Below are 27,464 nucleotides of genomic sequence, written 5' to 3' on the forward strand. Positions count from 1 at the left end.
GGGCGCAGCCTGACCCCGGGCGGCCCGGCCAGGCCGGCCCGCGAGCCAGGGGACCCGCCGCAGCCGGTGGGCCGTGCGCGCCTCACGCCCGCCCCGCGGCCTGGGCCGCGCGGTTCCCGCCGCTGCCGCCGGGACAGAGAGCGGGCGGGCGGGCATGGCCCCGCTGGCCGCCCCGCTCCGCCTCCACCGGGCCGCGCCGCACAAAGAGCCTGGGCCCGGGTGGCCTTTAAAGGCGGCAGCCGGGGATTTAAGGTGTCCCCGAGCGCTGCCCTGCGCGCACCGGCCGCCGCCCCGACGTGTGCTTCCCGGGGGGTGCGCAGCCCCTGCGCCCACGTCGCCGCGTCCCCTCCGTTGTTTATTTCCTAGGCTTGGGGACCTGGGGGGAGGTAGGTACCGGGCCGGGGCTGCCCCCTCTCCCGCCCCCACTTACCGTGCTCTCTCGGCTCTGCGGCCAGCTTGGCGCCCTCGTTTGAAAAAATTAAAACGTGGCCGAGAAGGAAAGGGTTAACCGTTGTTTTTAAATATTCATGTCATTGTTTAAAGGTGTAAACAGGCGGCTTCGGGGTTGGAGTCGACTGCATGTTATGCCAGCCCCCCACCATTAATTACGCCTTTCCTCACGTCCCCCTCCAACCCCCCCCCCCCACTTTCTCATCCCGTCCAAAAAAATGTAAGAATTTATTTTTTTTTAGGATTCGGATGCGATGTGTGTGATTTACGTCCCTCGTTCCATTTGGAATTTTAAAACTCCTGAGTGCCTTTTGGGCTTACGGTGTTTTAAACTTTTTGCTCTTAAAAACCTAGGAAGATTTAAAAGGAAGCCCCCTGAATTCCAAATGCCCCTCCCCGCCTTTTTTTTTTTTTTTTTTTGGATAGGGATTGGAGGTAGGAAAATAACTGGATGCCTCGTGAGTTGGATTTTTTTTTTTTCCCCGGTAGGAGTGAGGCGGTGTTAAGTGCGAGGCATTTGGTGAGGAAAGGACTGTTGTTTTTGTTCCAGACCCTTCCAAGTCAAACTGCTATTGGACTTTTCCTAACTCTAAAATGGCTTCAGAATTCCCAGCTCCATAACTTAGCTCTCCTGGCGCCCTCCTTTCGGACAGGTGGTTTTCTTGGAATGTCGGAAGGTTTACTCCTTTACGGTTGTAGGTTTCAAACGGAAATCATTGCTCACCCCAAACATGGTTTTGTAAAGACAGTTTGGATTACTGGCCAAACTCAGGCTCTAGGAGATTTATTTTAAATGAGTGATGGGCTTCGCAGGGGATCGGAAACTCTATAAATGGGAATTATGTTCTTAATGATAAATTTTATAGGGGAAACTGACCCTAAAAGTTGGGGTGTCTGTAATTCTATGCCCAGTAAACTATCAGTCTGGAAGTTTTGTAAACCCCGGGAGCACGTGGAAGGTTTTCGTTTAGCCCCAAAGGCTTCAAGCTTAGAAAAGTCTGTTCCAGAAACTTCCCAGTGGTACCCAGTACCATAAATGCTAGTGATTTAGTTCAGTTTATTTTATCACTGTAGGTCTGCAATGAAACAGTAATGAGCAGTAGCATATGTTATCAATGATGTGTGTGTGTGTGTACTAGTTTGTTGGGCGGGGTGTTTGCTTTCTAGGAAATAGCACTGAATTAAAACATCAGAAAACTTTCCACTGCTCTCTTGTAGAAAATGAGCCTTGCTGTGTTAAAACAGCCATTCGAGTTTTCAAGTTGTGTTCTTTAGAGAGGCTTCCTGTTAGTTTTGGATCATGTCGCGTACTTCTGGCTCAGGGTGAAAACCTGTTTTTCTAAAACTGAACTTATTATCGTAAAGAATTTCATCAAATGCATATCCACCAATGTCCTTTTCACCAAAAGTATCTGTTAGGCATATTATTTTTCTTTGTGAGATAGCAAAAGATGGCAAAAGGTCTTCCTGAAAAGTCACTGTAGCCAGGGCATTTAATTTCTAAACCATAGTACTTCCTGGTTGATAGGTGAAGTGACTAGTTTTCCTGTAATGCTGCCAGCTAGAAGAACGTTTGGGACTTTTTACTCAAGATGGCACTGTGTTCTGTAAGTCAGCTGGCCCATAGTTCAGTCTTCCTTGCAGCCCCTCACAGCCACCATTATAACAACACAGACATCAGATCTCCTTCCATAGAGTATGTCTCTAATGGTACAGTCACCTTTAAAATGACTTCTTCTACCTTATGCATCACTGTGACAAACTATTGTGGTCCCAGATGGCTGTTGCCCTGTGGTCTTGGTGATTGCAGCCCTTTTCATGTTTACTTTTCACTGTCATGTATTCACTTACTAGATTCTTGGCGGGTACTGGTAAGAAGAACTCTTTTAATGGTGTCTTTGTGTTTCGGGTGCTACCCAGGTGGATCTGTACAGAAACCAGCGGCGTAGGAGAGGGAGGGGAGGAACCCAGCGGTGAGGTGTGTGCGCCCAAGAACCATGTCTGCGCGGGAGTCCTTTAACCCGGAAAGTTATGAATTGGACAAGAGCTTCCGGTTAACCAGATTCACTGAACTGAAGGGCACCGGCTGCAAAGTGCCCCAAGATGTCCTGCAGAAATTGCTGGAATCCTTACAGGAGAACCACTTCCAAGAAGATGAGCAGTTTCTTGGAGCAGTTATGCCAAGGCTTGGTATGTGAACTGCTGTTTCTTTCATATTTCCCTGAGTAGAGCATCTTGGCTGCAATGTAGTCAGTGAGTCAAAAACTAGATTTCTCCTCCCATGTTGCCTTTTTTTTTTTTTTTTTTTTTTTTAAGTTTCTGCAAGAAGGATTCAAAGAGCAAAGCAATGGTAACTGTTAACCTTATTGTAACTTATTTGGAGGAAATACTTGAAAAACATGAAGAAAGTGCTCTAACCATTTTTAAACCGTTACTATGCGATTGAGACAATTGTATTACAGTAAAAGCATTTTTTATTAAATTAGAGTAGGAAAGGTGTCGTGCAGGACACCTTTAAGCATCGTCGTGCAGGACTGGGAGAGCAGTGCCTGGGTTGGGGGGAACTCGGGGTTCCTGTGCAGCAGGCATTGTTTGAAAAGCTCCCATGGGGAGGAGGGAGACACAGCAGGCGAGAACACTGGACGGGGTCTGGACCCCAGGACGGCATCTGGACTTGAGAGCCGTGTTTCCTTGACCCAGTTCCTGCTGTTATTAGTGGTTTGCCTTTTCTCAAACACAGAGCTCAGAAAGAAATTCTAGGCTACTGGGATGCTGTTTGTTAGCTTCTCTTGTGTGCTTTGTTAAGTACATGATGCAAGACTGTGATCGCTTTGCCTTTTGAGTGTTTGACATGTATTCTAGGAGTTTGTGGGTGTTTTGTAAGTTACGGTGTATGAGTTGATCAGCTTTCTTACATAAGGTTTTTTTTAATCTTTTTAAATTTTTTTAACATCTTTATTGGAATATAATTGCTTTACAATGTTGTGTTAGTTTCTTTTTTTTAAATTAATTTATTTATTTATGGCTGTGTTGGGTCTTCGGTTCTGTGCGAGCGCTTTCTCTAGTTGCGGCAAGCAGGGGCCACTCTTCATCGCGGTGCGCGGGCCTCTCACTATCGCGGCCTCTCTTGTTGCGGAGAACAGGCTCCAGACGCGCAGGCTCAGTAACACATAAGGTTTTAATTGCATTTCTTTTATGGTCACGTTCTGTCTTACAACATTGGTTTTGAACCTAGGGTACTCCTTTCTTTCCTGATGTATACAGCAGATAAATGCAGAGTTGCTTTGAGTGGGAGAGGAAAATTCACACCCTGCACTCTCGGGGCCTGTAGGGCTTGCAGGAGCTCAGTTAGAAAATTGTCCTCATCTAGCTGATGTCTCAGCATGGAGAAATACCACATGAATGAGGTGGAGTGGATGTCAGCTTGCTTGTCAAGAAATGAGAATATACTGAGAAAGCGCTTCGATAACTTTGTCGGGAAAGATAAGCTACCGAATGGGCAAAGACAAATGCAGTCAAAACCTCATGGATAAAGTAATCATTCTCCTCTGTAACCACCCCCGTTGACTTACTGAGCACTCCATGGTGGTCAGGAAGGCCGGGTAGCCCGTTCCCTGTCACTTGGTGGGGGTCACGTCCACATCTTCCAATTCCTCCGCCCTCATACTCCTTGTCATCTGGTTTGTAAGTTCAGACGTGCTCATGGGGAGAGGAGCTGCGTCAGCTGTAACTCAGCAGTGGCAAAAGGGGACAGATGTCGACAGCAAGGGTACAGGCAGGAGAAAGAGAAATAAATTTTACTCGGTGCAAGTTCGTAACCCTCCTGAGCCTCAGTTTTCCCATCTGTAAAATGGGGTAATAATACTCACTGTTTGCAACTGTTGTGAGTACCAGACATTATCCGTGTATGTATGTATACGCACCATGTGCCTCTGTACCCATATACATGATACTTGTGTATGTATGTATATATGTATGTTTATATAATGTATACACACAAGTCTGTTGACTTGTTTTTTAAATTTTTTTTCTAAAAGACTGTCATATTTCCTGGATTCTAAGGATGAACCATAACAGTTGTTAAATATACACGTTTATTAAATGTATTCTAACTAAAGAAATGTTAAGATAAGTGTGTCTTAGTACTTGGTACCTCTGTTGCCTGATGCTTAAGAGCTGCCGTGTGTTGATGGCTGCTGGCAGTGGGGGTAGAGTGATGATTTGGTTTTTTTTTTTTTTTTTTTTTTTTTGATGGACAGTTTCAGTCTTGCTGAAACCTAGAATTCCCCGTCACCACCCACTGATGATTACATACACCCTGCTCGGTCTGGTATTTGAGGCTCCCTCTACTCTGGCATTTACCTGCCCTCTGCCTGGACTGTCCCTCTCTCTCTCAACTCGATACCCTCGTTTGCAAGGCCCATGGCCTGTCCCATTCTCACCCTCTCTCTCTTCCTTTCTTGAAATTTGGTAGGTGATTTGTAGACCAGTCACTACAGACCGGTGCTGTCCCAAAGAAAGATGAGGTGAGCCACCTGTGTCATTTAAAATTTTCTAGTACAGGTAGTTCCATTAAAAAAAAAAAAAGAATCAGGGGAATTGAATTCTAATATATTTTATTTAACCAAGTATATAAAAACTATACTTTCAATACATAATTGATATAAAACATTGCTAACAAGACGTTGGTTTTTCTCTATACTAGGTGTTTAAAATGGAGTGTGTGCAGTTGCAGCGCTTGTCACTTTGGAATTGCCCCCCCCCACATGCTCGGTAACCGCATGTGGCTGGTGGTTCCCATGTGGACAGCCCTTGACCCTCCTTCTAACACGGAGTGGTGTCCTGGTGGAGAGAGAGGACTTGTAGGTGATGGAAGCTTCTTGTTGTCAGCCCCAGGAGCGTGCTGGGGAGCCATGGTTCACACGCTCTGATGCTGGGTATCAAGAGAAACTAACTGCTTTACAAATCAAAAAGATTGAATTCCAGTTTAAGATTCCCACATTACAAAACATTTAAAGCTAACTTTCAGCAACGCTTTTTAGTGTCTCTTTCAATAGTCCTATACTTTATATGAAAATCTAAAACAAAACAGTATTTCTTCCCTCTTTTCCAAAGTGAATGGTAATATACTTGGAATACCCAGTTGTTGGAATAATCCATCTGGGGAGCAGTCAGTCTGAGTTTAATTGTGGTTCTTGCCCTGTTTCCCCTTGAGTGCTATAGAACATCATTAGAGGGCATTTCTGCATACATGCATCGTTGAGATGAATTATCACACACTTTCTGATCACTGGTAATGAGCGTTCCATTGTCACAAACGTGTGAGACTTGCCATTCTGAAGCAAAGTCCTCCATTCCCTAACTGGATCTTCCACCAAGAGTTTCTGCTTTGCCATCTAGTGTAGTAATAAAAAATCAGCCTGCCTTCACAGAGTGATCTTTCACTAAACTTGATTTTATTTTAGTGTTAGTAATAATGGATCGGGACTTGACACGGTGCTGGGGTAGTTGTGAAAGAAAGCTCACGTGTAATCCTCTCTGTGTGACTCGGGTGTGATTTATTCTTATTCCGTTTGAAATTCTGAATGGAGAAGGTAAACATCTAACCTGCTTCCTTTCCTACTTCATGGGATTTGTCCTTTGCTTTTGGCCATTGGGCTGCAAGGTTGAAATACTTCCTAAGGGCCAGAGGGCATCCTCTTGAGAGAGGTGAGTGTAGGAAAGCACTCCATTAGGCTTACCTGGTGAGAGGCCAGGCTGAATTTGAAGTGTTTGCATTACAGGTGATTTTTTTTTTTAAATGTAGCCTGCAGTAGCTAGTCTTGACTGTGTCTAAACTGATTTCAGGAAAAGGGAACTGTTTCTAATTAGCCCATCAGTTGTCTGTGTTATCTTTCTAAATGTTTAGAAACAATTTTTAATAAGTTGAAATATATCCCATAGGCTTGTTAAGCAAATTTTTCTTTCCCTGCTCATTAAGTTAGTAGAGGTGACATAAGTTTCTCATGAGTGGAATGCATGGAATTTTAAGGTTTCTTGGGAGCCACAGTGTTTATGTACATGCTTGATTGGAATCAATGAATACATGTTCTAGCTTTGTCCTTTTCTTTCTTTCTTCTTTCCTGCCTTCCTTCCTTCCTTCCTTTCTCTCTCTCTCTTTCTTTCTCCCTTCCTTCCTTCCTTTCTTATTTTTGTCATTTTTGACTAAAATGTAGTATAATAGCATTTAAAAAAAATTTTATTTATCTATTTTTGGCTGTGTTGGGTCTTTGTTGCTGTGCGTGGGCTTTTTCTAGTTGTGGCGAGCGGGGGCTACTCTTCGTTGCAGTGCATGGGCTTCTGACTGTGGTGGCTTCTCTTGTCACGGAGCACGGGCTCTAGGCACGCAGACTTCAGTTGTGGCACGTGGGCTCAGTAGTTTTGGCTCACAGGCTCTAGAGCGCAGGCTCAGTAGTTACGGCGCACAGACTTAGTTGTTCTGCGGCATGTGGGAATCTTCCCGGAGCAGAGCTCGAACCCATGTCCCCTGCATTGGTAGGCGGATTCTTAACCACTGCACCACCAGGGAAGCCCTGTAATAGCACTTTATATGTGTAAAATATTTTACAGATTTTCTGTTGCAAAAACAGAATGATGCCCAAAGATATGCTCCTAAGTAACTATGGAGAAGACAACCCAAGTTCCATTTGTGCTGTTCTCATCATCTTTATAGAAATTCTGCATGGTGCCAGTCACATGATACAGTAACACAGAGGAAAATTTCTGTTCAAGGCATCGTTAAAGTCTAAAAATTGTACCATGTTGAAGTTGAGTCTTCATGACTAACAAATTGTGCTCTCATTTTCTATCTTAAGCTAGTTTTGTTTCACGTTTATTTCAGTTATGCTTCTTGATAGGAAACACATTGCTTTGTTGGCGGTCAGCAGTGTTCCATAAGTGTCTTATGCAAAACCCCTCCTATTCAGAACACTGCAGGTACAAAGTGACATGGCTCTTCCTGTTGACTTTTGGATGATGGTGACCCCCTCTTTGCAGGCATCGGGATGGACACCTGTGTCATTCCTCTGAGGCACGGCGGTCTTTCCTTGGTTCAAACCACAGATTACATTTATCCCATCGTCGATGACCCTTACATGATGGTAAGTTTAACCGACGTGTTTCTACATCTGGAACTGCTTACTCGTTTGGTTTTGGGTGGTGGCTGGGGTTCTGTTATTCTTGTGTGGGTTTTTTTGTTTTCGTTCTACACAAACTGCTCTCATCCTACCCCTGCCCTCACTCCCGTGGTTGTGGGTCCGATCTGGTCGATCCTTTGCTCACACTGCACCGTGCAGTTCAGGTGGATGGGGGGGCGTCCCCTGCTGCTTTCGTACCTGCCTGTGTGTCTGTGCCAGAACATCTGTGGTCTGTTAAGCGTGTCTGTTGACTGATGTGTTTGTAGTTTTCTTCTTTATTTCCTTGTACTTTTCTTTCTTTGACATTTGTAAACGCCACACTCCTGTGTTTCACCGTCCTCTGTGATAGGACTGATCCTAGACGTCTCTGTCCGGAAAAAAAGGGCTTAGCATCTCATCACCATTAAACCTTTCCGTCTGTCCTGATTCTGGCCACTCCCCTCACCGCGTCTTATTCCACTGTGTAGCGTGTGCATCTGCCTGCTGATCACGCTGTGCTCGGACAGCCCCTCCTGCTCATCGCAGGCTTGCTGCCAGCAGCCCCTCCTTCTTGCCGGCTGGACCCTCCACCCTGGCAGCGGGGAGGAGCCGATGAAGAGACTGGCGACATCCCATCGTTAAAGTGCCGGAGGCCCTCCCTCCTGCCAAGGGCCCTGGGGTCAGCCACACACGTAGGGCCTGAGGCGGGCAGCTCTGAAGGGGGGGAGGGAGTGCTCTCCTCCTTGGGTCGCCGCGACAAGCGCGCACGCTCCCGGAAACCCGTTGCTCGCCTCTCCTCTGGCGCGGCGCTCCTGAGAGCCTGCGCACGCCCCTCGCCGGTGTCCCACCTGTCCGCGGGCCCAGGTGGCCAGAACCGGAGTTCGTCCTCTGCCAGCACCTCGTAGAAGGACCCGAGCGCCCACACAGAAGGGGCAGCAGACCGCTGCAGCCCGAACCTGTGGTGGCGCCTCCCAGCTGCTGCCCGCGCCGCGCCGCTTCCTCGATGAGCCACAGGAGGCAATCGGGCTCCCTGCCGGCCCGCCGGGAAGTCGTCAGACCACGTAAACGCGCGGTGAAACGGCCGCAGGAAGTGATAGTAACTTGTGGTTTGATTACCCTTATGTCAGGAAGAAAAATTGGTCCGTTTTCTCCTTTACTGTCTAGAGAAGCGCAACTTCAAAAAATTTTTAAAATGTCTGTTGGCAGTAGAGCATCTTTATTACCACATTTCTGTTGAGTACTGTTTCAGAGTTCCTCAATAAAACCTTACAGTTTACTGGGAAATGCTTCCCTTTGTCTTTAGAAAACGATCTGATTTCAGGCCTAGGTGTCGTTTATTTCTTCTTTTTGTTTCTCAACCAAGATGATTTTCCTGGTTGTCTCGTACAAGAAGCTCCCCAGATTTCTCCGTCTAGGCACATAAAACCCATCTTCTCTATAAGCGGTAAAGGTGACATTTTTAAGGATCTGCGCGGGAGAAGCGGCGGCTCCACGTCTCCTCTAGCACAGTTGCTTCCCGGCACTTTCACTCCGGCTCCTCTGGGACCAAGCACTCCAAGCCTTTCCCCGACATCTCCCCGCTCCGTTCCACGCCCAAATAAATCGCAGACTTCTCCCTAAAGTTTAGAACGGGAAAGAGCCTGGAGGCGATGTGTGCTGCACGAGGAAGGAGAGGTGGTGACGGGAATGCCCGAGCGTGGTTCTGTGATGGAGGAAAGGCGGAGAGTCTGTGAAGCGCGGAAGCCGAGGACCACGTCCCGGGAAGTCCCCTCCTGGGTGCCCCGGAAGGTCCCCCGTGGCGCCTGCTCACGTGTCCCCTCTCTTCCAGGGCAGGATAGCCTGTGCCAACGTCCTCAGCGACCTCTACGCCATGGGGGTCACAGAATGCGACAACATGCTTATGCTCCTTGGAGTCAGCACTAAGATGACCGACAGGGTAAGCGGAGCCGGTCCGGCCGCGTCCGCGGCCCCGGCCGGGGGCCTGGCACTCGTCTGCTCGGCCCTCCTCTCCCGCTGGGAAGTCAGCCTGTCCACGTCCCCCCCGCCCTCTGCTTTTTGGCAGTGAGCAGCGAATTAAAATAGGCTGGCCCGTTGGTGTCTCCATCCCCACCCCTGCTTCCGCTTCTCTCTCCTGGGCAAACTGAAGCCAGCACGTCTGCGTGTGTGTGTTGCGGTGACGTTTAAGCCGCAGTAACGGCACCTCCGGGCCAGGCCCCCGCCTCTTCGGTCGCGGTTGGCTGGTGACGTAGACAGTCACCACAGGGCTGGGGTGCCCTGTGCTCCCCGGGCGAACCCGCTAGCGTCTGTGGCCTCGTTGCCCGACCTCTTCCTTGGCCCAGAGATGACTTCCTGTTGAGATTATTTTTGACAGGTAATTGGTGTCGTCCCTGCCAGAAGTCGGCCCTGCGCGTAGGGCTGAGCACTCGGCAGGCCCTTCTCTGCCCTCACAGCGCGCTCTCGGGCCACCGCCTGTACACAGACACCGGAGCAGGCGCGTGGGCACGCGTTAGCTGGTCACGGGATGGTCAAGGACCGTTCAGAGAGCTGGCTCAGGTACAGGGCAGTCCTGTGCGCCCAGCCTCTTCCGGTGTTTACTCCTCTGTCGTCTGGGCTACATTCGCGTTGTGCCCGAGAGCCTCTTCCAACTCCGGACAAAAGGGCCACCGTGTGACCTGTTCCCTGCCCCTTCTGTAAACCCTGGGGGCTTCCTGCAAGGGTTTTTTGATCTTTTTATAACTACAGGTGCAGACTCTCTTGTCTGGATTTTGAACTGAATGATGTGACTTTTAATTTGTGTCCTTTTAAACCGTAGGAAAGGGATAAAGTGATGCCCCTAATTATACAGGGTTTTAAAGATGCAGCAGAGGAGGCCGGAACATCCGTAACCGGCGGCCAAACAGTGCTAAATCCCTGGATTGTTTTAGGAGGTGTGGCTACAACTGTCTGCCAGCCCAACGAATTTATCATGTAAGTTGATTTTGGTTTCATGTCCCCTGGCCAGGTTCTCTCTCTCTCATTTAAAAAAAAAAATATATGTATTGAGATACTAATTCACATACCACACAGTTCACTTAAAGTGTTTATAAATTCAGTGGTCTTTGGTACAGTCACAGGGTTTTGCAGCCCTCACTAGAGTCGTCTTCACGACACTTTTATTGTCCCAGCGAGAAACTCCATCCGCCCCCTCGGCTGTCACACCCCACCGCCAGCCCCCATCTCCATCCCCCATCTCCATTCTGGCTTCTTTCACTTCACAGAGTATTTGCATAATCTTTTTAAGCTGCATCCATTTTGCAGCATGTATCAGTACCTCATCCCCGTTTATAAAAAGTTTTAGATTTTTTTTTACTGAAGTATAATTCATATAACAAAATTTCACATAACATGAAATTTAGCTTTTTAAAGTACACAATTCATTGGTTTTTAGTATTCATGAAGTCGCACAGCCGTCACCACTATCCAATTCCAGAACATTTCCGTCTCCCCAAGAAAGAAACCTTGTATCCACAGCAGCCACTCCCGGCTCCCTCCCCACCATCCCCTGGAAGCCACAGATCTGCTTTCTGTCTCATGGATTTGCCTGTTTTAGACATTTCATATAAATGGAATCATGCAACATGTGATGTTTTATGTCTGGCTTCTTTCACTTAGCATGTTTTTAGGGTTCATCCATGTTGCATGTGTGTCACTACTTCATTCCTTTTTATGGGTGAGTAACATTCCATTGTATGGACAGACCACAGTTTATTCATCCAGTCATAGGTCATGGACCTTTGCGTTATTTCCACCTGTGGTGAGCGACGCTGCTGGAAACATTCGTGTGCGAGTTTTTTGTGTGGATATGCATTCCAGTTCCCCGGGGTAGATACCTAGGAATTACTGGGTCATGTGGTAACTGTTTAACCTGAGGAACAAACTAAGGCGGCTGCACCATTTTACCTCCCCACAGCCATGGGTGGGACCCTGATGTCTCCACATCCTCACCAGGACTTGTTTTACTGTCTTTTTGGTAATAGCTGTCTTAGTGGGTATGAGGCGACATCTCACTGGGTTTTGATTTGCATTTCCCTGGTGGCCAATGCCATGAGCATCTTTTCTTGTGCCCTCTGGCCATTTCTAGATCCTTGGAGAAGTTTCTGTCTTAACACAAGTTGGCCCTTGTTGTGTCTGATGTCTTATTAAGAAAAGCCGCCTTGTCCTATGCTCAGAGGAAGCAGAGCTCCGTTTGCTCTATCTGATTTTGTGAGCGGGCACTGCGCTCAGAATCCCGGGGCCGTGAAAGGCCCTGCGGTGCAGAATTCCTCGCCTGCCCTCAGCCATCAGTGCCCCTTTTTGAAGCACACACTTTTTCCAGTCTTGGATATTCTTAACCAGGTAACTCTTGACATTCAGATTATCTTCAGTTGTGCTGACATTACACATAGTACTCCAACGCACAGGTCATCTTGCATTTGTGACTCCTGGTAAGAAATTTTTCAGAATGGAATTGCTGGGTCCATGGCCTGTGCACCATAATTCTGATCGATGTCTTCAGTTTGCCCTTCGTAGAGGCTCCACCAGCAATGGGTGAGAGTGCTGGGTTCCCCCATCCTAACTAGCACAGCCTGGTGACAGCCTCCTTGGTCTTTGCCTTACTCCTGAGAGTAAGGGTGAGTGTAATTTTCATGTATTCCTGTCTTTGGTCCATTTTTTGACTGATGGGTGCGTCCATGTTAAGGGTCTTACCTTTTACCTACATCCAGGTTTTATTTTCCTATGTTTTATGTTGGTAGTTCTGAAACTTTCCACTTAGATGGGACAAGAGAACTTCCACCTGTCTCACCCATTCCAGCTTTCCCATAGAAAAGGAACCCAGCTGTAACCAAAAAATGAGAGGAAAAAATAATAAAACAGGCTTCAGGGCTTCCCTGGTGGCGCAGTGGTTGAGAGTCCGCCTGCCGATGCAGGGGACGCGGGTTCGCGCCCCGGTCCGGGAAGATCCCACGTGCCGCGGGGCGGCGGGGCCCGTGAGCCATGGCCGCTGAGCCTGCGCGTCCGGAGCCTGCGCTCTGCAACAGGAGAGGCCACAAGAGTGAGAGGCCTGTGTACCGCAAAAACAAACAAACAAAAAAAAAGCAGGCTAAAATGAATTTTTTGTCAACAACATGTATGCTTACTTTGTAAAATAAGAATGCACCCATGCAGATTATATTTTGTAGAAGACTGCCCACAAACTTAAAAATAACCCAGCAATTGTATCATACTTCACTTGCTGATACAGATTTGTAGGTTGCACATAACCAGTGACGCACAAGAGCACATCAGCTCTCAGGTACAGTTGAGTCAGAATTGAAAGGCATTTATGTCTTAAGGTCCTGTTTTTGGAAAATGAGTTTCTCGTATATCTTCCCAGAATTAATATTTTTCAAAGCTAACAATGGATATAGATATTACAGGATGAGTCAAGGAGCTAGTTGTTGATTTTTAAGTCTGTGCCCCTGGCTTTTTAATCGACTTGTATGAGTATTTGAGTTGTTCAGGGGACGGGATGGCTATGTGGACAACTCCTTGAACTTGGACAAGAAACACATGAGTGCTAGACCCATGTCCTGGTCATGAGGATACAAGTGAGATGGGAGTTTTTTCTGAGGGGGGACAGTCTTTCTGCTTTTAGGGCTGCCTTTTTTAGTATTTGCCTTCTGTCTTTAAGACAGGGACCAACCAGGGACCCTGTGTACCAAGTAGGAAACTTATTGGTCATAACTCTTGAGTTTGAAACATCGATGCTGAAATCACCAAAACATTAGACCCACGGATTCTAGCCAAATCCCACATCCTGAGAAATCCCACCTGCATCTTTATCATATAAGTGATTGTAAAAAAAAAAAAAAAAAGAGAGAGAGGAGAGAGAGAGAGAGAGAGAGAGGGAGAAAGGAAGGAAGGAAAGGGAGGGAGGAAGGAAGGAAAGAAAGAAGAAGAACAACAGTTTTTGTTCCAGAAGTCTTGTTGCCTCAGAACCCTGGTGGGTGTGTTGAAAAGTACACAAGAGCATGGCTGAATCGGGGCCTGATGAGGCCTTTGAAGACTAAGCGATTTGCTTTTTGGGGGAACTGAGAAGTCACTGGCCTACGTGTCGTCAAAGTCCGTGGCCTCCTCACTTTTCATTTAATGTTTTGTTCGTCAGTCGTCCTGGTAGTAAACGGCAAAGCTCTAATACATGGCATTAGCTGGCTTAAATATTAGTGAGTATTTGCAAACACCCATGTGGTTTTACCAGCCTTTTCTTTCTCCTGTTTAACCGACAATGATGAACTTATCTCCTCGGTTGATTTGACAAGGACCTGCCTGTGCTCTCTTCTTCAGGCCAGATAACGCAGTGCCAGGCGACGTGCTCGTGCTGACCAAGCCCTTGGGGACGCAGGTGGCTGTGGCCGTGCACCAGTGGCTGGACATTGTGAGTGACCTTGACCTTCCAGTGTCAGCAGTGTGGTTTCTAAAATAAGCTCTTCTCGTTTTAGTACCAGGGAGTGTGCTGTCCATCTGGGCCTTCAGAAATCCTGGGAATTGTCCCTATTCTTTTATTAGATCCAGGTTTTATGTATTGAATGCTTGAAGTAGGTAATCCCCTGCTTGGGGTTCAGAGAGAATCCATAACGAGAATTTGGGGGACAGTGAGTGTGGTTTATCTGTTCATTTGGTGCTGAGATGGGTGTGTCTTTCATACTTAAACATCACTAAAATATAATACAGAGGAGGCAGTTCCCTGGCGGTCCAGTGGTTAGGACTCCGCACTTTCACTGCCGAGGGCCCAGGTTCAATCCCTGGTCGGGAACTAAGATCCTGCGAGCCGCGCGACGGGGCCAAAATAATAATAACACAGAGGAGAATGTGTGCACGGTTTGATATTTGAGGTATAAATAAGGCCAGGCTTATTGACAGTTTAAATTATTTTAGTCATGAGTTTTTTGGTCATTTCTGGTTGCTTGTTTTTGTCTTTTTAAGCTAATGAGTAACTCAGAACATTTTCATAAATAATTATGTCGTGGAGAAAGCATCTAGAATATGAAGATATTTATCCTGAGTCACTTTTCAAGTGAGCTATGATCAGTCATTCTTCATTTAAGACTTTTCATTGCCATAACAACTCAAAAATTAATATGATTGTGGTATATTCTCACATATCTCAATGCTTTTAATTTCTACAACTGTCATCTGAAACCATCAGTCCTGAGAAACACTTGAAAAAGAACAATTTTATGTTGTTCATCAACCAGGTATATCTTAGCTTGACCAACAGAGCAGAGGAAGTCTCTTAAGGAGGCCGCATTCTTTAGTTATTTTTCCCTTCTCATCCAGTGAGATGGGGAGATTTCCCATCAGGTGTGATCCCCTGTGAGTCGGACCGCAGGGCTTCTGTAGGGCAGTAATCAGAGGTGCTTTCCAATGTGGCTGCCCAGGTGAGGCAGAGGGGTGTCCAGGAGGAGGGCTCTGGGACCTGTCTGTTTGTCCCGCCCCCAACTTGACACCGCCTTTGCTTTTTTTAACCAGTTTCTTAAAGATGCTCAGAATTGAAACAAGCAAGTTTCAAAGACAAAGTAACCGCACGATACCCTTTCATAAAGGCCGGAAGCAACCCAAGAGTATTGTTTGGGCATCTATACATACGCGGATACTATTTTTTGAAAGGCAGGGAAATGACACGTATAAAATTCAGAATCATTGTAACCTCTGGGGGAGAGATGGGGGCAGGGAGATAAGGGAAGGACGCAGAGATAGACCTAAGTTACTTGCTGGGCAGTAGATATTGGGTATTACCAAGAGAGGAACAAACGCACGAACGGTGGCTGTTAACGTGGGTCGTGATGAGCGTGTGTCGTGAACTCAGCATCGTGATGCCGGATCCTTTGAAAATCAGACTGAGGAAGAAGGGGGAAGACGGCAGTCTTTCAGAGGATGTGCTTCGTGGTCACCCATGCCGTCCTCGTAGCCGATACAGTTGAAGTTGTTTCCCATTCATTTGTCCCTCAAGAGGACTTGATCCCAGAATTCAGGGAAAGTCAGTAAGAGTATAAATTACATGAAAAATGAAAGCCATCCGCTTACTAGGGGAGATGGAGAAGAGAACCCAAGGACATTCAAAACTGTCTTGCTGGTTTCAAGCTTGCAGTACGCTGCAGTGTTTGACTACTGAGGTGTGTCTGAGGACAGAGAAGATGCCAGATGATACGTCTAACGGCCACCGAAAGCGGCAGTCACGGGGAAGAGTTAGAAAACTTAATGTGTGCAGAATTAGGGAAGCAGAACTCCCCAGAAGATGGCTAAGGAAAAAATATGCTCTTTCAGAGGTTAGAAACAAAGACTGATCACGTTTTTTCTCTCTTTGCTCCCTCACCTGTGTTCCTGTCATTAGCCTGAGAAATGGAATAAAATCAAGCTGGTGGTCACCCAGGAGGATGTGGAGCTGGCGTACCAGGAGGCGATGATGAACATGGCCAGGCTCAACAGGACAGGTGCGGCCAGGGCTCGCCTCGCAGGGTCGGCCAGCTTTCTGAGCAGGGCCAGGACGGGGGACACTAGGCTTTGTGGGGCACAGACAGTCTCAGTGCATTGATTTTCTTTTCCCCCCGTGACTCTTTTAACACGTTTTTAAAAAAAAAAAAAAAAAACAACAGAAAACAAAAACCCAAAATACATTCTTAGCTGGAGGAACTGGCCGTGGGCCAGGTTGGGCCAGTGACGGCAGAGCCCCCTCTATCGGTGCCTGGAGCACCGGCGGGACTCCAGCTCTGTCGCAGGTGCTTGACAGAAGCGTGGGGTAAATGTGACTCACCTTAGAGGAAGTAAATGGCTGGCCACTGGCCTGAACGGTGCGCTAGGTCAGGTGGTGAGGCCATGAGCGTGTGTCCCCAGCCAACTCCTCTCTGACCTGTGCGTCTGGAGTTCTCCAGGGCACTGCGCCTGTGCCAACGTCTGTGTCCCCTCTGGCTTAGAATCGCTCACCGTGGGGACAGTGCCAGGCACCGGGGAGAAGCAGAGAAGTATGGATGAAGTCATCAGTTCACTTTCTGAATCTATGAAATGGAGAGCTGAGGTCACATTTTCTCTCTGTTGCTTCAAAGTCTACATTCCTGTGATTATGGGCAGCATTGAATTCCTCTGCACCCCAATAAAAATAGAAGAGAAATTTCTACAGCATGTTTTCAGAACTACTTGACTTATATATTAATTTAAAGTGTTAACCTTGTCCTATTTTTAATTCCCGTATTTGTGTATATAAATGAGTAATGACACATGCCATAATTTTTTCTTGACATTTCATTTCTAGTTCTAGCTTCTTAATACTGATTCGAAAGTAATAATAATAATAGTGGTTACCATTGATTTGGTAGTTATTATGTACCAGGAACCTGACATATTTTCTCATTTAATTCTTCCGACAACCTTATCAAGGTAGCTACTATTATTCTCTTTTCACAGGGAGGTTAAGTAACTTGCTCAAGGTCACATAGCTAATCGATGGGGACCTAGGATTTGAAGCCAGATACGCTTTTAATGCTTTGAAGCTACTGCTTATGATGCCTTTAAGTGTTATATTCTACCCTTTTCTTAATGATTTAGTAAGAAATCAAGGTCATCTCCACAGTCTTTGTGCATAGTAACTGAACCAGTACTTTTGCACTATGCTAAGAATCTTAAAAGCAGTTTAAAATAAAACAGGAAAGTTCAGGAAAGGGCCAGAATTCATCTTCTGGGAAGCAGCAAGGCTTGCCAAGGGACTCACTTGATGCAGTTTAAGCCTCTTTTACAGTTGATTTTTATTAGCGTTCATACCTGTATAGAAAGCACCAGGTATATTTTATAATTAAGAAAGAAGCCCTTGTTGGGTGTCTTTGAAGTCCTAACCTCTGACCAGCCAGAGGAACCCTTTCTGGAAAAGCATCTCTGTGGGTCGCTCTGTACAGAGGATTTGGAAGCAAACCAGCATTTAGAATGTGAGCTCCAGGAGGGCAGGGAGCTCTGTTTTGTTCACTGCAGTGTCCACAGCACTTAGAAGAGTGAAGGACACACCACAGGGGTCATTAAATCTGGATGGAATGAGTGAACTCTGTGCTAGCCCTTCTTTTTGGTACTTCATGGACATCTTTTTAACAATCCTGTGAAGCGGATCCTGTTTTTCCTCCTTTGGCTGAAAAGAAATACATGTAAGAAATACACGCAGATCTATTCTCAAACCCAAATCTGTCCAACTTTATAAAGGCCACTGTTTATCCCACTTGTTCTATCTACATAAGGCTGTGAGAGAAATCGGTACAGTTTTTTTCTGGAAATATCAGTTTTCTTCCTCATCATTAATTGCATGTTGTATTTAAGGACCTGGGTTTGGGTTGTGTGGCATCCTATTTTGGAACTTTGAAGATACTTGAAGACGAAATTCTAGATGAAGTTCAAAAATCTTATCCTAAAAAAAGTCCCTGTTTATTTAGTTACTCAGGGTTCCCTGAGCCAGCAGTCAGAAATCTCATCCCTCCCATTCTACAACTTACCCCAAATGACTCTGAACCCAGTATATGTAATACTTAAGCCATGAAGTCTTCAGTTATTTAAAAAGAAGAAGAAATTTGACTGTTGAACAGGGGATCTCAAAAGATCTTCTCTGAAACTCTGATTTTAAAGTCACTTTAAAGTGTGAAAAGAGGGCTTCCCTGGTGTTGCAGTGGTTAAGAACCCACCTGCCAACGCAGGGGACATGGGTTCGAGCCCCGGTCCGGGAAGATCCCACATGCCGTGAGGCAACTAAGCCTGTGTGCCACAACTACCGAGCCGGCGCTCTAGAGCCCGTGAGCCACAACTACTGAAGCCCGTGCGCCTAGAGCCCGTGCTCCGCAACAAGAGAAGCCACCGGGGACATGGGTTCGAGCCCCGGTCCGGGAAGATCCCACATGCCGCGGAGTAACTAAGCCCGTGCGCCACAACTACTGAGCCTGAACCCTAGAGCCCACAAGCCACAACTCCTGAGCCCGTGTGACACAACTACTGAAGCCTGCGCACCTAGAGCCCACACTCCACAACAAGAGAAGCCACTGCAATGAGAAGCCCCTCGCACCGCAACAAAGACCCAACTCAACCAAAAATAAATAATACATAAATTAATTAATTTTTAAAAATTAAAAAAAAATGTGAAAAGAGATTTTTTTCCAACATCTGCCTTTCCCACCTTCTTTATTAAAAATGTTTATTAGATACTGAGTTGATAGAAAAGTTATTTTATAAAATATGTGCAGGGCTTAAGGAACAGCAGTACAGTACCCATGTGTCTACCATCTCATGTGAGAAAGAGAATGTGGCCTTACAAGCCCCGAGGGGCCCCTCCCACACCCAGCTCGGGAAAAGGGGCGATGCTGTTCTGAATCTTAACGTTTATTCTCATGTGTTTTAAACTGTTTTTGCCACATAGCCTTGTACCCTTAAGCAATAAGTTAGTTTTGCATTTTTTGCTTTATTAAATCATACCTGTGTCTGTTATTTTATTTTATTTTTTTGCTGTTTTGTACACTGTTTAATATTCCTGAGTATCATCCCTGGTGTGTGTAGCTGTATTTCATTGTTTTCACCACTGTATAATCTTCCACTCCATGACTGACTGCTGCTGAGAACTTCTGGTGCATATGTGTAAGAAAGAGGGCAGTACTGCCTCAGCTTTTCTAGAAGGTGCTAAATGATTCCCAGAGTGGTGGTATACCACAGTTTTTGAGAGTATGCTACATTTTAAAGATTATTTAATATGTTTTCTCTTCCTGTTTATTTTCTATAGTTTTTCTACTGTAAAAAAAAAAAAATCATGCTAACTATAGAAAAGTTTTCAGAAAATGAAAAAAAGGAGAGAAAAAACATTGTTCATAATCCCACCAGCCAAAAACAGCTTCTGTTAATATTTTTATGTATTTTTCCAGGATTTTTTCCTTTGGTTGGTTGGTGGTTTACTGTTGTCTTATTGTTGACGTGGTAAACTAATGGTTAGCATACATTTTACTTATATTTGGAATTTGCTTTTATTTATTTAATATCACTAAATTCTTTTTTCCGTATTATATAATCCTAGTACACATAATGTTTACTGGCCAGATGTTCTACCAGAATGATATACCATAACTAAATTACTTTTTGCCTACTTTTGAATAATTTATTTTGAGATCAAATTTTTTTATAATTTTTTTTTCCTGCATTCCAGGAGTATTTCTTTGGCAATATTCAACATTAAGTTGAATTGTAATTATTTAATTCTGTGTTCTCAGATGTTCTCATCACTTACAACCAAGGCTTTTCATTCGTACTTCTCTTCCTGTGCCGTTCAGAATGTCTAAGGAGTCTTTTTCCTTTTTTTGGTCCTTCAAATTAAGTGGTTTAACAATCAGAAAGTAATTTGTAATGGATTTATTTTTACCCCTGTGGGTTATTAGTTTGTTTATAATTTGAGCATTTAAGATTCCCCATCCTTAAGTCGTAGACATTGTTGGTAGGGATACAGTATGGCAGAACACTTATGCAGGAGTGTTTGGTCATATCTAGCAAAATTCCGTGTACGTTTATTTTGACCCAGAAGTCCCACTTCTATGCGTCTGTCCCAGAGCTACAGTGGCCAGAGTATGAAATGACATGTGTACAAGGCTATTCATTGAAGCACTGTTTATAACTGCAAAAGAAGGAAACAGTTCAAATGTCCATCACTAGGTGACTGATTGGATTATCTCATCTCCATGCACGGAGGAATACTATACAGCTATAAAAAAGGAACAAGAAAGCTTTATTACTAGGGAGCTATCTCTAGGATATGGCCAGATGAAAAAAGCAAAGGACAGAGCACGTATGTAGTATGCTACATTTTGTATGTTCATAAATGAATATGAAGTAATAATACGTATTTTATACTTTCAAAAAGAAACAATGGAAAAAATAAATCATTAATAAAAATTGTTACCTATAAGAGGGAATAGGGAGGAAGCAGACCCCCTCTGAACATACTTTGTTTCTTAAGTTTGACTTGGAAATAAATGTTTTATATAGTTTTCTGTACTTAAAAGCTAAATTAAAAGAGCATATTTTACAAATCCAAACCACATTTTTTTAAGGTCATTCAACATATTTCTAAGCGAGTGGCAAAATCACATGAAGATTTATTTCAAATCACTTTGAGCCTGGTAGTTTCAGGCCACATCCTCAGAACAAAAATCCACAAAAATATGTCATCGTCATACCAGTGGGTTTGTGTTTGTGAGAACGTTGGTATAGTAAGATAAAGCAAATAAGTTAATGTAGTTAGGAACAAAGATTTTAAGAATAAGAGAGAAGTAGTAAGATCAAAGAAGCTAAGTGAAATCTGGAATCTTTAATTTGGAATTATCAGTGTGAACTCGGGATTTTTTTTTCCTATAAAAATGTTTATTTCCGTGCCTATTGAAAAGGCCTGGAAGTAGCGACAACCAGCAGGCCTGAAGTCCCAGTGCCCAGATTCTGTTCGGAAAGGTAATGTTTTCCACTAAAAAGTGCCAGGACTCGCTGGGGAAACGGCAGATTCCAGTTCTGGGACAGGAAGTACAGAAGCTAAGCCTGGACTTGCTGTGCCTGAAAGTGGTGGCACTGTCAGCGACTAGTGGGGTCGTGTCACTTCCCCACAGCTTGAAGGGGCTCCCACCCGTCACAGTGGAGAGAGGGGGGTGCAGTTTGAGTATCAAAGACAAGAGTGACCGTACCAAGTATCTAAATAAATGATAATTAAGGCTTTTTGGGTCGCCTTTGGAAGTTGCTCGGGCACCAGCCTGCTCTGAAATAAAAGGAATCAACCCCTTATTTTACCTGTTTTATATGGAGTGTATTTCGGGGAAACCGTATTTTCTAAAAAATTCTTTATAGACGTCACATCTAATAATCACAGGAAAAATGATGGAAGTACAGAATTGCCGTTTTTGCTGCTCCCTCGATTTCATGAACCTCAACAGCAAACATCAGTGGCTGCTAAAACCTTTTGGTGAAAGGTTCTCGTTGGAGATATTCCCCACCCCCATGAAGTATTCTTGCCAGCAAAAAATGAACCTGAGTCTCTTGGAGCCTTGGTCCTAAACACCAGTACAGGAAGTCAGGAAGATGGTAGAACATGTCAGCATCGGGGAAGATCACCACATCCATAATGCAGGAGACGCTACAGAAAAAAATGGCTCAGTTTCCACAAATAAATGACGTGGGGGGAAAAGGAGGGGAAACTGTTGAAAATTAAGAAGTTTAAGAGAGAACAGTCAAATGTAGTATTAATTCTGTTGGTGTGATAATGATACTGTGGCTATGTTACAGGTTTTTTTATCTTTTAGAGGCACACACGGAAATATTGTATTTATAGGCGAAGTGAAGTGCTATGATTGGGGTTGGCTTTAAAGTTGCCCATGCCCCGGACCCTCCACGTCCCCCAACAAGTGGGCAGGAGTAGATGAGGCCCCAGAAGAACGGTGGTGATGGTTGAAGCTGGGTATTGTTGGGTACGTGGGAGTTCGTTGTGGGCTGCTACTCTCTCTACTTTGTGTTTCGCTGAAATTTCCGTAGTAAAAATTAGCAACAGTAATTCCCCATGCAGGGAAGAAGTGGTAATCAGTACCTTAAAAATTGAATCCCTCTTATTGACTGTAGGATTCAGTGGGTCCTCTTGTCCATTGTGGTCCTTAAAGCTTGTCTAGGATGGCACTGGGAAGAGCTGAAGTGCAGGTCTTGGCTTTGTTAAATGTCGTCGGCTGCCCCACTGCACCAGGTGCAGGTGTGTTAATAGGATGGGCCGTCCTACTTGCTTATCTAGCACCATGGACTAGAAGGGTCGATTCTCCTCTCTGCATGTGTCATTGAGATTGCACCCAAGTAAAAGAGATCTTGGTCTAAAGAGAGGAAATGTACCCCAAAAAGGCATTCACCCCAGGGTACGTCTGTAAACACAGGGCATATTTCATTCCAAAATTAGCCTTTCCGTTACTCTCCCCCCTAAAATGAAATACTTAGGTGTGACTCTAAAATAAATATGTACAAGCTCTATACGAGGAAAACTACAAAACTGGTGAAAAAAATTAAAGATGTAAGTAAATGAAGGTATTCCATGCACATGGATAGGAGGACTCAGCAGTATCAAGATGTCAGTTCTTCCCAACTATGGGAGTAATGCAATCCCAACTAAAATTCTAGCAAGTTATTTTGTGTCAACAAACTCATTCTGAAGTTTATATGGAGAAGCAGCGGACCCAGAACAGCCAACAGTGTTGAAGAAGAGCAGGTTGGAGGACGACACCTCACAACTTCAAGACTTCATATAAAGCTGCAGACATCAAGACAGTATGGTGTTGGTGAAAAAAGAGACAGATAGATCAATGGAACAGAAGAGAGAGCCCAGAAATAGGCCCGCATAAGTAGAGCTGAACTGCTCTTTGACAAAGGAGCAAAGGTAATTTAATGGAGAAAGAATCTTTTCAACAAATGGTGCTGGAAAAGCTACACATCCACAGGCAAAAAAATGAATCTAGACACAGGTCTTAAACCTTTCACAAATATTAACTCAAAATGGATTGTAGACCTAAATGTAAAATGCAAGACTGTTAAACTCCTAGAAGATAACATGGAAGAAAATTTAGGTGACCTTGAATTTGGTGATTACTACTGAGATAACACTGGAAGCACTATCCATAAAAGAAAAAATTGACAAGTTGGACTTCATTCATATAAAAAAACTTCTCAGTGAAAGAGAGAGAGGATGAAAAGACAAGCCACAGACTAGGAGAAAATCTAAATCTTCACAAAGCACGTCTGATGAAGGACTGATGATCCAGAATATACAAAGAACTCTCAAGACCCAACAATAAGAAAATCCAATTAAAAAACGGGCAAAAGATCTGAACAGACACCTCACCAAAGAAGGTACACAGATGGCAAATAATCATATGAAAAGATGCTCCACATCATACGTCACTAGGGAATTACAAATTAAAACAAGATACTACCCCACGTCTACCAGAATGGCTAAAATCCAGAACAACAAATGCTGTTGAGTATGTGGAAAAATACGAACTCATTGATTGCCGGTGGGAATGCAGAATGGTACAGCCACTTTGGAAGAGAGGTTGGCAGTTTCTTACAAAACTGAATCTACTAATATGATCCAGCAGTTGTGCTCCTTGGTATTTACCCAAATGAATTGAAACACTTCTGTCCACCCAAAGACCTGCACACGGATGTCTGTTGCAGTTTTATTTATAATTGCCAAAACTTGGAAGCAACCAACAAGTCCTTCAGTAGGTGGTGAACAGATAAATAAACTGGTCCCTCCGGACAGTGGTATTGTTCAGTACTAAAAAGAAGGAAGCTATCAAGCCATGAGAAGATACGGAGAAACCTAAAGTACACATCACTAAGTGAAAGAAATCAATCCGAAAAGACCAAATATTGTGTGATTCCAACTCTGACATTCTGGAAAAGGCAAAACTATGGAGACAGTAAAGAGATCCGTGGTTTCCAGGGGTTGGAGGAATGGGTGAAAAGGTGGAACACGGAAGTGAAAATACTCCGTATGATGCACTTTAATGATGGATACACGTGATCATACATTTGCCGGCACCCGTAGACCGTACATCACCAAGAGTGAACCCCAGTGTAAACTGAACCGGAGTTAGTAATAACGTATCAATGCCAATGCATCACAGCAGCACACCGATGCTGGGTGTTGATGCAGGAGAAATGGGGTTGGGGGACACCATACGGCAACTTCCTGCACTTCTGCCGAATTTTCTCTAACCCTAAGACTACTCCAACAAAATAAAGTGTTTTTTTTTTTTTTAATTAAAAAATAAAAGAGATTAACCTTTTAGACATCAGGAAAGTACCTTGAATTTAGGTCAGACAGTCTTAAAAGATCTTGTTCTTTGATTTAGGAGAGTTTAGACAGGTTTACCTTCTGTTGAGATGGCATTTCCTCTCTACAGATACTTTAGTTTACTGGGAATTTACTGTTGGTTGAAGCTGCTGTTCTGAGTGGTTCAGACTGAACTAGGAAACCGACTTTCAGAATCTCACTCCAGGTTTTGTTGATTTCACTTTCATCGTATGCTGTTGCCGCGACCAATTATGAGTTTTGAGATCAAAGCGCATGTGTGAGATTTTGAGTTGAGGACGGGTGTTTTCTCGGGGGTCTCCATTCATGACACCAGACGGTAAAGGCTCCTCTGTCCTCCGGCAGCGGCGGGACTCATGCACACGTTCAATGCCCACGCGGCCACCGACATCACGGGCTTCGGGATCCTGGGCCACGCACAGAACCTGGCCAAGCAGCAGAGGAATGAGGTGTCCTTTGTGATTCACAACCTCCCAGTCCTGGCCAAGATGGCAGCTGTGAGCAAGGCCTGCGGAAACATGTTTGGCCTCATGCACGGGACCTGCCCAGAGACATCAGGTACCAGGGCCGCGGGCCGGGCTGAGGGGTTAAGCAGGGAGGCCCGTGGGATGTCCCCGAGGAGGAGGAGGCCAGGTCCAGGAGCTGGACACCCCCCAACCCCATAGGAGGTTTTGGCTGCAAGCGTTCTCAGCCCCCTGCAGCGTCTCCTGCCGTCCTGCCTGTGATGAGCAGTGTCCTTTTCAGTCCAGTGTTTGTGTGTTTGGTGATGGGATGGGAGGGAGGGAGGGCGGATATGGGGAAAATAGGTCATCGTTCAGTTTCCATTGACAGCTCAGCATTTTAAATAACCCATGTATCCATAGGTTACATTGAAGAGGCTGTATTTTTTCCTTGCAAGAAAAAGTCTAAAATTGCTGTTTTGAGATGAAACAATATACTATGTCTCCAAAGTACCAATTTTTTTGTCCCGTTTTGGTTTTTTTTTTTCTCTCTTCTCTTTACCTTTGGATCTCTGTTTCATCTTTTCAGTCCCCCCCCCCCCCAACCCTCTTTTCTCCCCCTAGTTTCTTTTACTTCTATTTTATGTTTTCTATAACTCAGTACTTTCCCTACCCTGGTAAAACAGTTGAATCATCTGGGCATCAAGAAAAATACTCATGCCTCGACTGGACCCCTAGGAAACCTAATTCAGTCAGTCTGGGGGGGGCCTGGTGGTGAGAAATTCTGACCCTCAGAGGCCAAGACCACAAAGCCCCACCCACGCACCAGCCCTTTAGGGGGGCCTGGGGTCTCTGGTGGGCCTCTCATGGCAGTAGAGAGGACCCTGCCACCTCCTGGCCTTGAAATAGATACGAAATCCATTTCCTAGAAATAAGCTCCAGGAGGGCAATTGAACTGCTAGTAGAACAGCTCCTGCCGCCTGGAGGGCATGGAATCAATTGGAATAAACTAATGAATATTCCCAACTAATGCAACCTGTCTCTATTCAAATATGAGAAGTTTTTCCTTTTTTGTAGAAGTGTAGTATATATTTTTTCCTGGTTTGTGTTTCTTCTACTTACAAATGTATGAAATATTCTGGCCTAGCTACTCAAGTACCAATGAAGATTTCTTTTCATATATCTTATATTTTTTCCATTTTGAAGATAATGACAGAACCAGTGACAGAACCCAGATACTTTGAGGCACGCACACTTTCTTCCTGACCTTAATTTTTAACTTTAAAAAATATATATATACACCAAAAGCCTTTTTTTTGTAAAATGAGGACTCCATGTAGAGAATCAAATAGAAAAGGAGAAGTTCTCTTTTGTTTTTAAATAATCCTTTCAGCGCAGCCTGGAAAAGATAGCCTCCACGTATATCACTGAGCCTCAAACACCTCACTCCTGCCTCCACAGCGTCAGACGATTCTCAGGTGGGGCGTTTTCATGATTTAAAGTTTGTTGTGTGTGTTCTGAAATACAGTAGGAGCTCACCAAGGGGCTGCTTAATGGCTCCGCAGTGTACGCTGTGGAAGAGGCGAAGGCAGCGCAGCCGGCTTCTGCGTAGAATGTAGCTCAGTGCGGACGTTTCCTAGGGAGAGGGTGGCAGGGGGACTGCAGACACAGCATCACAGTTCACGGTAACCCTTTTTTCTTTTTTTTCCCTTTGCCAGGAGGCCTTCTAATCTGTTTACCTCGTGAGCAAGCAGCTCGGTTCTGCGCAGAGATAAAGTCCCCCAAGTACGGTGAAGGCCACCAGGCATGGATTATTGGGATCGTGGAGAAGGGTAACCGCACGGCCAGGATCATAGACAAACCCCGGATCATCGAGGTCGCGCCACAGGTGGCCACCCAGAATGTGAACCCCACACCTGGTGCCACCTCTTAATCTAGGCCGAGGCAGCTGTGTGGTTTTGTTTTTAAATAGCTCTATTTCCTTTATCATCCTTTCAATTAAAGACTATAAACAACAAAGAAAACAATCTCATTGTGTCTACACATCTGGTGACCTTAGGTCAATTTGTGAGCGGATGCAAAATTAATCAAATAAAATCCATTGCCTTTTTTTCCCGTTACATTAACTGAAGATGCACCTAATCTTGAGGCAGCTTCTGAGTTGAGAATTATATTGTTATCCAATACTGTTGATTCATTTTGAATCTTTAGACACTTATCTCTTGCCGAGTAGGCTCTTTTTAAAGGTGCTTTCACGTAGCACAGACATTACCCACTGTAGTGTCAAATAGCAGTTTGTGTCTTTTCAGTTTGTGTATATTTATCATTATCAGTCTGATCCTTTTTGAAGTGTCTGGAATGGTATTCTGGAAAGACAATTGGTGAGTGAGTGACACAATGGTATCCCAGTAGCGAGAGGGCTGCATGAGTCCTTTGAGTCTTCTAATTCCATAGCATCTCTTTGACCCAGGAGTGCATTCAGTTAAACCAGGCAAGTGCTTAACTCTGCATGGGAAGCACTTTGAAGACAAA

General features: G+C 44.9%; 1 protein-coding gene across 3 annotated transcripts in view; it reads left to right on the forward strand.

Moving 5' to 3' along the window:
- Nucleotides 1–27,042, forward strand: part of SEPHS1 (selenophosphate synthetase 1) — a 27,815-nt gene extending 773 nt beyond the window's left edge. Inside the window, exons 1-9 of one of the 3 annotated variants that reach the window (XM_024116392.3) lie at nt 120–386; nt 2,371–2,640; nt 7,486–7,589; nt 9,433–9,540; nt 10,417–10,571; nt 13,947–14,037; nt 15,994–16,093; nt 24,838–25,050; nt 26,651–27,042. In XM_024116392.3, the coding sequence (XP_023972160.1) occupies nt 2,448–2,640; nt 7,486–7,589; nt 9,433–9,540; nt 10,417–10,571; nt 13,947–14,037; nt 15,994–16,093; nt 24,838–25,050; nt 26,651–26,865 (1,179 nt within the window). In that variant the 5' untranslated portion in view covers nt 120–386; nt 2,371–2,447 and the 3' untranslated portion in view covers nt 26,866–27,042. Of the gene's footprint in view, nt 1–119; nt 387–1,615; nt 2,058–2,370; nt 2,641–7,485; nt 7,590–9,432; nt 9,541–10,416; nt 10,572–13,946; nt 14,038–15,993; nt 16,094–24,837; nt 25,051–26,650 lie in introns of those variants that run through there. The other 2 variants (XM_007126031.4, XM_024116391.2) reach the window with 2 other exon arrangements.
- Nucleotides 27,043–27,464: the final 422 nt, after the last annotated feature.

Source organism: Physeter macrocephalus, unplaced genomic scaffold, assembly GCF_002837175.3.
Source record: "Physeter macrocephalus isolate SW-GA unplaced genomic scaffold, ASM283717v5 random_410, whole genome shotgun sequence".
In the NCBI taxonomy this organism is placed as follows: domain Eukaryota; kingdom Metazoa; phylum Chordata; class Mammalia; order Artiodactyla; family Physeteridae; genus Physeter; species Physeter macrocephalus.